At 37.7% G+C, this 15,076-nt stretch overlaps 1 protein-coding gene across 1 annotated transcript; it reads left to right on the top strand.

Moving 5' to 3' along the window:
* Positions 1 to 9,387: 9,387 nt before the first annotated feature.
* On the top strand, positions 9,388 to 9,780 carry LOC128194401 (putative calcium-transporting ATPase 13, plasma membrane-type). The gene has a single exon (XM_052869989.1). The coding sequence runs from the start codon at positions 9,388 to 9,390 to the stop codon at positions 9,778 to 9,780; it is 393 nt and encodes a 130-aa protein (XP_052725949.1).
* Positions 9,781 to 15,076: the final 5,296 nt, after the last annotated feature.

The raw sequence follows: 15,076 nt of genomic DNA, 5'->3' as shown, positions 1-15,076 counted from the left end.
ATAAAAATACCCTAATGGGCTCGGGTTCCGCTAAGGGGCAACCTAAGCCTAGTTTGCAACACTACCGCTCAGCGGTAGTTTGCCGCTCAGTGGCACTTACGGGAAGTGCTCTCCTTCTCCTTAGCTTAACCTAAATGCGTCCTAAACATATCCCTCACTGGCTCCCTGCAATAAAATTCTCAGATCACTCATGCACAACCCTATTATGCAACTAAAGCAGGATCAAAACAAACAATACAGAGAAAATAAATCAACTGGGTTGCCTCCCAGGTAGCGCTTTTTTAACGTCACGAGCCTGACCCAAAATTTCAAGGATCAACCAACTGCATCATTGTGGACAAATGTTGCACTTCTCCCCCTAAGTAAGGTTTGAGACGTTGACCATTTACCACCCAGCTTTTCTGTGGATCATCAGCGGCTGGATTAAATATTTCAATTGCTCCATGTGGATGCACTCCTTTTACTACAAATGGTCCTGACCATTTTGTCTTCAATTTCCCAGGGAATATCTTCAATCTTGAATTGAATAATAGTACTTGTTGTCCTGGATTAAAAACTTTATTTACCAACTTCCTGTCATGATAGAATTTGATCTTATCTTTATAATCCTTGGATGAATCATATGCATGTAATCGCATTTCTTCAAGCTCCAGAATCTGCCTTCTGCGTGCGCTTTGAGTCAAAATTGGGAAGTGGGAAGGTGTTTTTGAATAACAGTTTGGATTTGAGTCAATTCAAAGTTTGGACAAGTTTAAAATCACTAAATGAAGTTGCTGGAGTGATTAGTTTTGAGCTACAGCCACTGTTGTGACATTTGGTGTCTTAAACCACCAAATTGAGTCATTTTTGTGGCAAAAATGCACCAGACAACACTTTGAGCCTAATTGTTTGTGGTTAAAGACTTTCATTAGGTTATAGTTTTTAAAATTAGAGAACACAAAAGTGTCTTCAATATCTAGGCTTTTTTAGACAGATCAATCAACAACAAACTAAAATAAAGCATCTACATAAGTATTAATTGGTGCTACTGTGAGTATTAATTGTTGTTAATATTGTGGTAATTGTGGTCTTGTGAGGTGCTTTGGAGGTGCAAATCAGTTCAGAGACCACATCTATCATCGGTAGTCTATTAGGAAGTGGGAAAAAATGATAAACGACTAGCACGAACACAAGTCTGGATTACAGCAAGCAAATATGATTTCTAGCAAAGCAAATCAACACACCTCCACCTTGCAGCTGTGATATTAGTTTGCTAGACACTAACAACACTATCCTTGTGAGAAGCCAGAGCTGGTTGCTAATTCTGTTTTTTATTCTAAGGAATTAACTGAAACTTAAATGGCCAAATGAGTTTAATTATGTTTTTGGTTGCAACTTTCTTGATGAAATGAGTTGTTGGAACCCATTTGACTCAATTGGTTTTATTTTGCTCATTTGTGTTATGATTTGAACTTGTAAAGCTAGTAACATTTAGTATCCATCAAGAACTGGGTTGTCCAGCTTGGCCCTCTAATTCCGATTGATCAAGTCATTTATTTAAAGGGTGTATTTTGTTCAGTTTGGAATATTTATTGTTTGGTGTAATCTAACTGTGCAGATTTGATCTGGATAGTGTCTTATAGCTATCAATAACAGATTGACATATCCCTTTTGAGAAACAATGTGCAGACCATAAAAATTAAGCTGAATGCCCTTCAATTGTGCAATTCCAAGTTGTTCAAAAGAAAAAGAGTCAAGGAATAGGTCCTGCACTAGGAAATACTACTATTGAAGTTTGTAATGTCAGTGATCAAAGTCTGAACAGAACTATTGAGCAAGCTCCAGCAGATTTCATAGTTTTTCATCTCTTTTGTGTAATTGTTTTAGATTTCAGTAACAGTATGGATTTGACCCAATTCAAAGTTTGAACAAGTTTAAAAACACTAAATCAAGTTTAAAAACATTATATCACTACTTCCACCATCACACACGACATTACCAGTTCCACTTTCTAAACTACACACACTTCCTTTTTACAACTAAGTTTGTTTTCTTGCTTTAGCTTGCAATCACAACTTACAACTAAGTCACCAAACCTTTAGAAATAAAAAAAAACAGTGATCACTCTGGTTCTAATAACAACACACATTATGTTTTGCTTAGGCCTTAATTAGTGTCACCGTTCCACAATGTAATTCAGTTCTTATACCCCACTCTTTTTCCTTTATGCCAACTTTTTCCTCTCTTGTGGCTGATAACAGTTGAAAAACTATTATTTTTATGCTTGAAATTGATACTAAAAGCAACCTTTAACCCTTAGAAACTAGCTTGAAATCATGCTTTTGTTCATATTTTCTGAAATAAGAGAGCTGGACAGGTTTATGCTTGATTTCAGTGTTTTTATGTAGGTTTTAAGGTGAATTTGGTGAAAGAAGTGAAGAAGGAGAGAGATGGAATCAGGAAAGACATCAAAAAGTGCAAAAGGAGAAGCCGCAACTGCCGCTCAGCGGCAGTTTACCGCTGAGCGGCACTCAGGAGCTCACGGGGGATCCGCTGAGGGGCAAAATGGCCGCTGAGGGGAAGAAACCAACTCACACACTTACCGCTGAGTGATGGACAAATTTATGAACACCGAAATACGGCGCCACAAACTTGTTTAACAATCGGCAAGTGTGACTGAATCGTTTCAAGTAATAAACTCGGTAAGACCAAGTATCGTTCTCCCAAAGGACTCACGGCCTAGTTTAGTTATGTGATTCGTTGATTATTTAAGACTTAAGAACAAAATAAGTGGAGTTTAATATGCAAAACAGAAAATAAACATGTATGCATGAATTTGATCAATGGCTAAAAAAAAATACAAACACTTCAATGGAATATATGGATGAGTATGTTGTTGGGGTTATCAATTTCATCTTATCCACTCTCATATACTTTAGGAATTCAACATTCTTTTCATCATTGTTAATGCCACTCTCTAAATTACCTTGTCTAGAAGGCCTATCCCTAATTACGAGTTCATACGATTCCTAGCATTCCTAATAACTAGTTCTTTTAGTGCAGGAGCTTAACGGCAACCAATATACTATTGGGAGAAATTCCCCGGATCTAGACTTCCCCGTACGTTCCCGTATCGACAAAATCAATAATCATGCAGTGAATGAGTTAAACAAAGCAAGCATTGAGCAAAGAGGAAAAACCCTAACTAATGATGAAAGAAAGCATATGTCTTAAATATAAGATGTAAAAACAAATTCCATATATGAGAGTTTCACAAGACTACATTGATTCCCCAACAACAATACAAGGTTTAGTTCACCATATTCATGGTGAAACTAGATGAATAATAATGAAAGAATGAAAGATAAAACCCTAGAAAGGTGAAGAGGTAGCCTGAGCATCCATATCCTCCTTCAAAGGGGTGGAAGAGAGAGTATTTGCTTCGTCACAGCCAAAGATACAAACCCTAGGGCGTCCTAAAGCTTATATACTATTCGTAAATTACAGAAAATTAGGCCCAAGCCCATAAAAGTGTCGCTCAGCGGTAAGTGCGTGAGTTGGTTTCTTCCCCTCAGCGGCCATTTTGCCCCTCAGCAGATCCCCCGTGAACTCCTGAGTGCCGCTCAGCGGTAAACTACCGCTGAGCGGTAGTTGCGGCTTCTCTTTTCTCACTTTTTGATGTCTTTTCTGATTCCATCTCTCTCCTTCTTCACTTCTTTCACCAAATTCACCTTAAAACCTGCACAAAAACACTGAAATCAAGCATAAACCTGTCCAGCTCTCTTATTTATGAAAATATGAACAAAAGCATGATTTCAAGCTAGTTTCTAAGTGTTAAAGGTTGCTTTTAGTATCAATTTTAAGCATGAAAATAACAGTTTTTCAACTGTTGTCACTAAGCGGTACTTTACCGCTGAGCGGCACACTTATGGGCTTGGGCCTAACTTTTCTGTAATTTTAGAATAGTATATAAGCTTTAGGACGTCCTAGGGTTTGTATCTTTGGCTGGGACGAAGCAAACACTCTCTCTTCCACCCCTTTGAAGGAGGATCTTGGATGCTCAGGCTACCTCTTCACCTTTCTAGGGTTTTATCTTTCATTCTTTCATTATTATTCATCTAGTTTCACCATGAATATGGTGAACTAAACCTTGTATTGTTGTTGGGGAATCAATGTAGTCTTGTGAAACTCTCATATATGGAATTTGTTTTTACATCTTATATTTAAGACCTATGCTTTCTTTCATCATTAGTTAGGGTTTTTCCTCTTTGCTCAATGCTCGCTTTGTTTAACTCATTCAATGCATGATTATTGATTTTGTCGATACGGGAATGTACGGGGAAGTCTAGATCCGTGGAATTTCTCCCAATAGTATATTGGTTGCCGTTAAGCTCCTACACTAAAAGAACTAATTATTAGGAATATTAGGCATCGTATGAACTCGTAATTAGGGATAGGCCTTCTTGCAAGGTAATTTAGAGAATGACATTAACAATGATGAAAAGAATGTTGAATTCCTAAAGTATATGAGAGTGGATAAGATGAAATTGATAACCCCAACAACATACTCATCCATATATTCCATTGAAGTGTTTGTATTTTGTTTTAGCCATTGATCAAATTCATGCATACATGTTTATTTTCTGTTTTGCATATTAAACTCCACTTATTTCGTTTTTAAGTCTTAAATAATCAACGAATCACATAACTAAACTAGGCCGTGAGTCCTTTGGGAGAACGATACTTGGTCTTACCGAGTTTATTACTTGAAACGGTTCAGTCACACTTGCCGATTGTTAAACAAGTTTGTGGCGCCGTATTTCGGTGTTCATAAATTTGTCATCAGTGGCCGCAACCCCTTCACCTCCAATTCCAAATACCCTTCTTTCTTTCTCTCTCTCTCTCTTTCTCTCTCTCTATTTATTATCCTACAAACAAAGAGTGTCAAAATAGACACTGATATAGAGTTATCTAAAATGAGGAAAAAGTTTTGAATTCAATTTGATTCAACTTCATTTATGTTTATTTGCTTTATTAATATGATGCAGACCATTTCCTAGGTTACATTTCAGTGCCTACTTCGTTTCTATACTTTTCTTAATTGCCTATTCAATTTTTGGCCATCCAAGTTGTCAATTTCAAGTCTAAAATTTACTCTTGTCCAATAACCAATTATGGTGCAGTTTATGATCTGTTATGATGCTAATTTCGTGGGATTTTTTATTACTGTGAAGACTTTGTGGTTCAATCCAGTAGCTTCAATGTTCCCAAAACAGTGTTTCTCAATCTGTTTTGAAGTAGCATCAAAATAAGTCTAAACTTTGAATCATCCAAGCATATTACAGGTTGTTTGTACTTTACTGTTGTATATCACAAAATCTTTTAATTGTAACCATGTTCTTTGTTGTTTTGTGTACTTGTGTTTACATACATACAGGTTCTGGTCTAGTGACAAGAAAACTAGGCTCTAGATATCACTAATGTAGGATACTGATTCAAAGAGAAAGAAATAGAAAAGAAATAGGGAATAAGAGCAAAACACAAGATAGAAATAGGGAAATGACAGAAAGCGAGACAATTCTGCACTATATTTCAAGTGCTGGAAAATCCTTTTTGCCTAATCCAGTGCATTAAACAGTAGAGAGAACACTCATTTTTTTGACCTAAGTGTGGCTAACTTGGCCTCATATCTTTGGCAATAACAGAGAGTGTTATGTGGAGAGTTTTTAAATAGAGAACAAATTCTTTCTGATTTGAAAAGCCAAAACTGTTTACATTCATTTTGAGTGTTGAATTAACTTTGCTTCAATGGGCAAGTTGCTTTGATGTAGAAGACATTACTAAACTGGAAAGGCTAATCTAAACCTACACATTGTATGATCTTACAAACATGGTAAGATTTCTCATGGATAATTCTGACTGATTAGAACCAATGGAAGAGGCCATTGTACATGCTTTATTTTTTCAAATTCATCATTCACAAATTAAAGTACCAAAACAAACCTCTTACATATTTGGCAATCAATTTCAAACCATTCACAACAAAGTTTGACAAACCTCAATGTTTACAATACACTATAAAAATTATTAATATTACTGACGGATTTTTACCAACGGATACATTTCCATCGGTAAATTTTCATTACCGACGGCATTACCGACGGATTTTAAATTTTATTTATCGACGACCAAAAGCCTTCAGTAAATCCGTCGGTAACTGACATACACATTACCGACGGACATGTTCCACCGGTAAATCCGTCGGTAATGTCAATGTCACTTACCGACGAATTTACCGAAGGCTTTTGGTCATCGGTAAAAAAAGCGGGAATTTTCCCGCCCATTATTTCACTTACCGACATTACCGACGGATTTACCGAAGGTCCATGTCCGTCGGTAAAAAGAGCGGGAATTTTTCCCGCCCAAATTCTACCTCTAGTGTTAATATATGTGGCAAAGACGCTCATTTCTCCTCATTTTCTTTACCAACTCAGTTTTACAGCACCACTACTCATTTCTCCTTACCGTCTTGTGGCTTCAGCTCTCTACCATTGCGGGTTACTCTCCACCATCGTAGGATAGTCTCCACCATCACGGGATGCTCTCAACTTTTCCGACGAGCTCCACTTTTTCGGCAAGCTCAAGTTTTCTAGTGGGCTGTTGTAGAGTTCATTTGTGCGATTAGGAACATCATCGGTGCTAAACTTTTCCGGCGAGCTCAACTCTGCATGATAAAATGACACAACATCACCGGTCCTAAACCGGTCCTAAATTTTTCCGGCAAGCTCAACTCTCTATGATAAAATGACACAACATCACCGGTCCTAAACTTTTCCGGCGAGCTCAACTCTCCATGATTCCCTATTGTTATTCGCATGATGTCGTTTTGGTGGCGGAGTTCGTGGAAATGAAAAAACAAAATTGACACAGTGACGAAGGAAGAGGAAGAAGATGAACCAGGTCGCGACATTTACCGACGGATTTACCGAAGGCCTAGATCCTTCGGTAATTACCGAAAGCTTTACCGACGACCAAAAGTCTTCGGTAATTACCAACGGATGAAAGATCTGTCGGTAAAGTTTACCGACAACATTTTTACCGACGGTATGTTGGTCGTCGGTAAGCCGTCGGTAAATGCTAATTACCGACGGATTTTATACATTACCGACAAATTAGGACCGTCGGTAATCTCAATCATTCCTGTAGTGATATCATAAAACTTCAATCAATATAACTTAACATTCAAACTCAACATTAACAACATACAAGAAGAAGATAAAAATCATGAAATAAGAATGAAAATAATAGGACATAATTACAATCATGCAATTTCAGTTTAGGTCCCCATACCTTTGCCTTTGCTTTCCTTTCCTAGTTAAGTCTTCTCCGTAGACTCTCATCCTCCCTTTCTGGCCACAATTCAAACTCCTTTAAAAGCTCACCCTAACACATCAAATGGAAGTTCCTCTAAAAACTCCTTTAAACTACTTAATATTGGTTCAACAATATTACTTTTTAATGATTATTATAGAGATTATTACAACTACAAAAAGCATATGGAAGTCATTTAAACACACAACTTAATGTTTGAGCAACTTTGTTTGATGATTTCAATTGTCTTTAAACTCTAAAATGAGTTATAAACAGTCTACCAACATATCCACGAATACCTTTTTAAGACACTAAACACATTCACATTTGAATTTAAAAGATATAAAAAGATGCTAATAAAAACATAAATTTGAACTTAGATGAAAATTTTAAAACACAAAGAAAGTAGAGAAGTGTGTTAAGGATGAAAGAGTAATTTGAGAAAGATGGAGCTGTGCCACTAATTAGGTAACAGTTAATTCTCAAACAGAGCCTGTGCCACTAAAACAACCCTGCTTTAGTATAATGAGAATGCTTAACACCCCTCCATCCTTTTATTTTTTGCCCTTTACTGGAACCTTTTTAATCATTTCACATTTACTTTGTTGAAAAGTTAAAGCACTCTCTCAACCATATAAAAACAAAGCATGCAAATTAACACATGAGCTAAGGCAGCTAGTTTTGGTTTTGGACATCTCACTCATATCCTTTCTCATGATTACGGCAAGAACAATGATTACTGCCAACACTTCCCAACACATGAAAATTACACAAACGAAACTCTAAATTATGGAGACCTCAAAGTAGAACAACCGGTGCATAAATAAAACAAGAGTAATTCATGATAGGGGTGAGGGGGTAAGGAAGGCTGGTGATGGTGGTTTTGGACCCAATCCAAACCATCATTAATTATCTTGGGACGGCCTAGCCCGTAATCATTTTCCACACCCTAAACTGAAAGCCCACATTTAATTATTCCTCTCCTCTTCTCTCCCATTAGAACCACTTCTATTCCCACTCTACCCTCCCCATACACATTTTTCCTTGTTTTCTTCTCTCTTAAACCAGATTAGTTTCTTACCAAATTGCTTTGTTTTGTTTCTGTTCAATTGGACATAAAGTTCAAGAGTGATATCTAAACATACTTGTATGTAATGTAGAATAAATATATATGTACCAATCATGTCAAAGTATAGTTGGTGGCAAATGTGAATCCTAATCAACATTTCAGTGTTGAAAGAACAAATAACGTACCTTAAAAAATAGAAAAGCAAAATGAAAGGTAGAGGGGCACGTCCCCCCCCCCCCCCCACTCTCTCTCTCACATTTATTTATTTATGTTTTTATTTTTGTCCTTTGTGTCTCTGTGTGACTCTCTGCTCTTCCTCTCTCTTCTGTGTTTTTTCCTCTATAAATTAACACCCTTTGTTCCCTTTGTCCCTCACTTCCTCATCCCTAAACTCACCCTTTTCACACTGCTACTCCTTCCACAATCCAGACTCTGCTTCCTCCACCACCCAAACCACCCTCCTTCAACAACACTCTTAAACCATTCAATCAATATCAAACTTCATTTGTAATAAACACTTTTATATAATTAAAAATAACATAAGCTTTGCAGCCATACAATTCAAATAATTAATGACACATCAAAAGTACAGAATCAATTATCTTAGTTAGTAACCACTTTGGTTTTTTAAATTCTTTTAAAAGGAAAGCATTTTATTGATTTTATAACACTCTTGATTCTGAAATACTTTACAATCTCAGTACATGAGGAAAGAATGGATAAGATTGACAACATCAGGGTCATGGCCAGATCATCTCCATTTGACAAGCTTCTGATGGTTCAATGATTAAAGTAGAAGGGTAATGTGGTGGCAATCACAGGTGATGCCACAAATGACGCACCTGCTCTAAAAGAAGTAGATAATGGACTTTCCAAGGGAATAGAAGGCATTGAAGTGGAAAAGGAGAGCTTTGGCTTTAGCCACCGAGGAACCTGTAGGTAGAGTTGAGCCACTGATAACTACACTTATGTGGAGGAACCAGATTTCACAGGCATTGTACCAGGTTATGGTACACCTGGTTTTAGAATTCAGGGGAAGATCAATCTTTCATGTTACTGAGAAGGTGAAGAACACAATTATCTTCAATTCTTTTGTCCTCTGCCAACTGTTCAATGAGTTAAATGCAAGGGAGCTGGAGAAGAAGAACATATTTAAGGGACTTGGTAAGAATAGGTTGTTCATTGTAATTGTGAGCCTAACTGTTGTTCTTCAGCTAGTGAAGGTTGAGTTTCTAAAAAAGATAGCCAATACTAAGAGATTGACTTGGGAGCAATGGGCTGTTTGTGTTAGCATTCGAGCTTTGTCTTGGCCAATTGGTGTGCTGGTGAAGTCTATCCCACTTGTTCCCAAGAAAAATTAGTAAAAACTAGTAAGTTATAATCTTCACCTACTCAATCTTCACCTACTCGGTTGCTTTTATTTTCCCTAAACTACGGCAAAGGTTATTTTAACCTTCTCACTGGCATGCCAATGCCTTTCCCCTCATTTCAATTACAAAATACAAAAATCAATCTCAATCAAACAACATCAGACACACTGCCACAAGAACATCAAACAGATTGAAGAACAATTAAACTCAGAACGAATTTCTAAACGCACAACTTACCTCAACCAAGATAGCCCTAGATGATGGCAACCTTTGTAGAGCACGACGGCGATAGAATCCCACAGTGGCCCCTCCAACGAAGTCCGTTGACCAAGTTCCTTTAAGTTTAGAGCACACCGTGGTGAGGTCGCCAGAACACCATCGTCACGTCGCAACACCAACCACCACCCTCGACCAGCCCCCTCGGAACCATTAATTTCGTCAACCACCACCCTCCTTATCGTCACTATCCTAACGTCGACACACCAATTGCAGCAAAAAATGGGTTAACCTTCAGTTGTGAAGTGAGAGAGGAAAATTTAGGGGAGAGCTTCTGCGAAAAGAAAAATTGGGAGAATGGGAGAGGGGAATCCCAAATTTTCATTTCAATTAGGTCGAAGCTTATACCGACGGTGGTAGTCCTTCGGTAAAGTCAAAAAGCCTTCCGTAATTAACCACTTACATGATCGTCGATACATCCTTCGGTAACTCATCTTTACCGAAGGCCCCAGAGGCCGTCGGTATAATTCCTTCAGAAATTAACAATTTTCCTGTAGTGTATCAACAACAAATAACAATAACCAACAACAAACAAGTTCAATCAAACAACAACAACAAAAAAGTTCAACCAAACAACAACAAACAAGTTCAACAAAAAAAAACAACAAACAAGTTCAATAAAATAGTTCTTCAAAACGAAAACGAAAACTAACCTTCAAAAGGTGGATTCGTTGGAATAAAGAGTCACCGATGACAAAGAAAGCAATATGCGCCTATGAAGAACAAAAGTACGAAAATAATCGGTTAAAAAAAACGAAAATCATACATAAAATGCATTTGTATCAAATGAAAGAAAGATTACATGCGATGGTCATCAAACTTCGTTCGAGAAGAGTTTGAGAATAAAAGAGGGTATCGCGCGCTAAGATAAAGTTAATGAATTTTCAATCTCCCGCTGATAAATGTTGAAAAACTGTTATTTTTATACTTAAAATTGACCTTAAAGACAACCTTTATGACTTAGAAACTAGCTTGGAATCATGCTTTTGTTTATGTTTTTGAAATAAGAGAGTTGGATGGGTTTTATGCTTGGTTTTCCTTGTTTTTGCAGGTTTTAAGATGAATTGGATGAAAGAAGTGAAGTAGGAAGAAGTTGGAATCAGAAAAGGAAGTGAAAAGTGCACAAAAGGAGAACACACAAGTACTGCTTAGCGGAAATTACCGCTGACCGATGTTCTTGAGGTCCTGTAGTCACTGCTGAGGGGTAAAAATGCAGCTGAGCATCAAATAGAAGAACGTGCACTTACCGTTGAGCGGTAGTTACCGCTGAGCGCCATTTTTATGGGCCTTGGGCCACTTTTCTGTAACTTTTAGAATAATATATAAGGTTTTAGTCGACCAAGGTCAGTCATCTTTGGCTGGAACGAAGCATAATACATTTTCTTCACCCCTTGGAGGAGGATTTTGGATGCTCAAGCTCCACTCTTCAAATTCTAGGGTTCTATCCTTCATTCTTTCATTATTTTTCATCTAGTTTCACCATGATTATGGTGAACTAAACCTTCATTGTTGTTGGGGAACCATCGTAATCCTTTGAAGCTCTCATGTATTAAATTGATTCTTTATAATTGATGGACAAATTTGTAAGCACCAAAATATGATGTCACAAACTTGTTTCACAATCGGCAAGTATGACCGAATCGTTCAAGTAATAAACTTGGTAAGACCAAGTATCGTTCTTCCCAAAGGACTCACGGCCTAGTTTAGTTATGTGATTTGTTGATTAGCTAGGACTTACAAACGAAATATTTGGATTATATTATGCAAGACGAAAAACTAAACATGTATGCATGAAGTTTGATCAATGGCAAAGACTAAAGATAAACACTTTCAATGGATTATATGAATGAATATGTTGTTGGGGGTCAATTTCATCTCATCCACTCTCATACATTTTAGGAATTCAACATTCAAATCATCATTGTTAATGCCACTCTCTAAAGTACCATTCTAGATGGCTTCTCCCTAATCAAATAGTTCATACAATTCCTAGCATTCCTAATGATTAGTTCATAAGTGCAGGAGCTTAACGACAACCAATATAATATTGTCAGTATAATATTGGGAGAAATTCCCCGGATCTAGACTTCCCCGTACGTGTCCGTATCGACAAAACCAATAATCATGCAATAGAATGAGTTAAACAATGCAAGCATTGAGCAAAGAGGAAAAACCCTAACTAATGATGAAAGAAAGCATAAGTCTTAGATTAAGATGCAAGCATAAATTCCATATATGAGAGCTTCAAGAGATTACATTGATTCCCCAACAAACATACAAGGTTTAGTTCACCATATTCATGGTGAACCTAGATGAACAATAATGAAAGAATGAAAGAATAAACCCAATAAAGGTGAAGAGGTAGCCTGAGCATCCAAGATCCTCCTTCAAAGGGGTGGAAGAGAGAGTGTTTGCCTCGTTTCTGCCAAAGATGTCTAACCCTAGGACGTGCAAGTCCTTATATACTATTCTAGAGTTACAAAAGATTACAAAAGCCCAAGCCCAAAAAGTACCGCTCAGCGGTAAATACCGCTCAGCGGTGAGTGCGCGTCACGTTTCTTCCCCTCAGCGGCCAGTTTGCCCCTCAGCGTGACTCCCGCAACCTTCTGAGTGCCGCTCAGCGGTAAAATACCGCTGAGCGGTGCCTTCGACTTCTCTTTTTGCACTCTTTCTTGTCTTTTCTAATGTCACTTCTCTCCTTCTTCACTCTTTTCACTAAATTCACCTTAAAACCTGCACAAAAACACTCAAATCAAGCATAAACCTGTCCAGCTCTCTTATTTCTGAAAATATAGATAAAAGCATTGATTTCAAGCTAGTTTCTAAGTCTAAAGGTTGCTTTTAGTATCAATTTTAAGCATGAAAATAACAGTTTTTCAACTGTTATCACAACCCCAAACTTAGAACTTTGCTTGTCCTCAAGCAAACAAAATGTAACTCCATCTCCAACCAATTCATATGATGGTTCACTCATTCAAAATCCTTTTCTCAAGATAAGTAACAGCTTCACTCAAACTTATGACCAAGATTCAATCAAGATGTGCACATGCTTTAGTGTTCACAAAATCATTTAATTTCCAACAAATGCTATTTTTCATGAATGATCAATCAATTAAGCATGGATGTTCATGTGCTCATGGAATATTTCCTCACCAGGTAAAGTGTTTCACTCACACACAAGTGTATAAGAGGTATAGTGTTTCGCTCATTCACTCCACTATCACAATGTCACATGAATCAACTTTGCCTTTCATTTTACCACAATCAAAACAATCACAAGCATGCATCATCAAAAGGACTTTTTACTGGCTTATAATGTGGCTGGGCTAACAAGAAAATTGGTTTTTCTGGATCACAAAATCCTTGAGTCAAGAGAATAACAACACAATCATCTTATTCATTCCCAACTTGCCTTTTACAATTGCAATTGCATTGAGCTTTACTTCTTTTTTCTCTTTTCTTTTCTTTTTCATATTCCTATTTTTTTAGCTCTTAGCTCAATGCTTTTTATGTTTTCCCAACAACCCCAAACTTGAACATTTAACAATACCACACAAGATCTTCTACTTAACTCAAGGTAAAGATTTTCAAGGTTTCAAGTGTATGTTCAAGGCTAAGGGTTCAAAGGATAGAACACAATGTGTTCTCTTTTAGTGGGCTAATTTTATGTATTTGGCCAATAAAAAGGGTTTCAACAACACGGCCTTGATCATATGATGCAAAACATGCAATTGATTCAATCATAGAAAACCTGGGCAAAATCATTCATGCTTTCAAAGTAATAGCATTCAACAATAACAACTCTGGAGCTCAAAACCTCACATATAAGCTCATTCACATTTGACATACACATCCTGCTTAATTTCACAATCACAATCATGATATAGTGCATTTGTTCACAAAGCTTGTGAATCACCTGTATAAGCATTTAATGTGCACATCATTTCAACATCAATCAATCAATAAGCATCATCAAGCATTACTTATCAAACAATCACAGTTAATAGCAAACCATCACACAAACCAGGTTTTCAAGATAGTACATCAAACCCTAATCTAAAAACAAAAACAAATGAGTTCACAAAACTTAAACCACAAAAGCATAATCATTTGATAGCATTCATCAGTAAATGCTATCTCAGCTCCTCATCAGTCTGAGATGTCCTCTGTATCTTCCTCTTCCTCCTCATCTTCATCTTCATCAAATGCATCCTCCTCCTCAGCTTCATCTTCTTCCATATCTCTTGCTGAAGCTTCAGCTGCTTCAGCTTCTCCATGCAATGGTTCTTCTGGCCAAGCTACCACATTATGGAATTCATCTGTAGTCCACCTGTGTGCTGGAGGATTATCATACATCCCCACTATCATCTCAGCAGTGGCCACCTGCCCTCTGTGGATGGACTGCAACTGAGCACCTATAAGAGACATATACATGTCCCTCATTTGGAATGGTTCTGCTTCATGTGTATCCGCAGACGTCCGGCTCTGTGCTGGCCCTCTACGAGCCTGGCGTGGTGGAACTGGCTGAGCTGCCTCCTCACCTCCACAGTACTGTCTGTAATAGGCCTCATCTATAGCTTTTCTTGGCCTCTCAAATGGTGGAACAGAAGTATCCACCCCAGCTTGTTTGCAAAGGTGAGTGATCAAAGAAGGATGTCCCAGTGGTGCTTTGTTGTTTGAGGTGTTAGCACACACACTAATCTCATCAGCTATCACCTGCCCAATATTAACATTCAAGTTTCTGATAGCACAGTAGATGAATAGTGCCCTGCTGAGAGTAATATCTGACACATGTGAACATGGCTGGATGTTGGCATGAGAAAATGCCATCCAATACTTTGCAAGAGGAGTCAAATCTGTCCTCCTAATGTTAACCACCGCGCCAGATCTATTCCTTTGGAAGTGTCCTCCAGGTATACACAGTACTCTCTCAACATCCTCAAAGTCAGCACCTTCCTCCATGCTAAGAGCAAACTGACATTGCTCACCAGCCCACACAGTATCCAGGAAG

This window comes from Vigna angularis, chromosome 10, assembly GCF_016808095.1.
Source record: "Vigna angularis cultivar LongXiaoDou No.4 chromosome 10, ASM1680809v1, whole genome shotgun sequence".
NCBI lineage: Eukaryota > Viridiplantae > Streptophyta > Magnoliopsida > Fabales > Fabaceae > Vigna > Vigna angularis.
The sequence above is the reverse complement of the archived record's forward strand: the minus strand, read 5'-3'. Positions and strand labels throughout refer to the sequence as shown.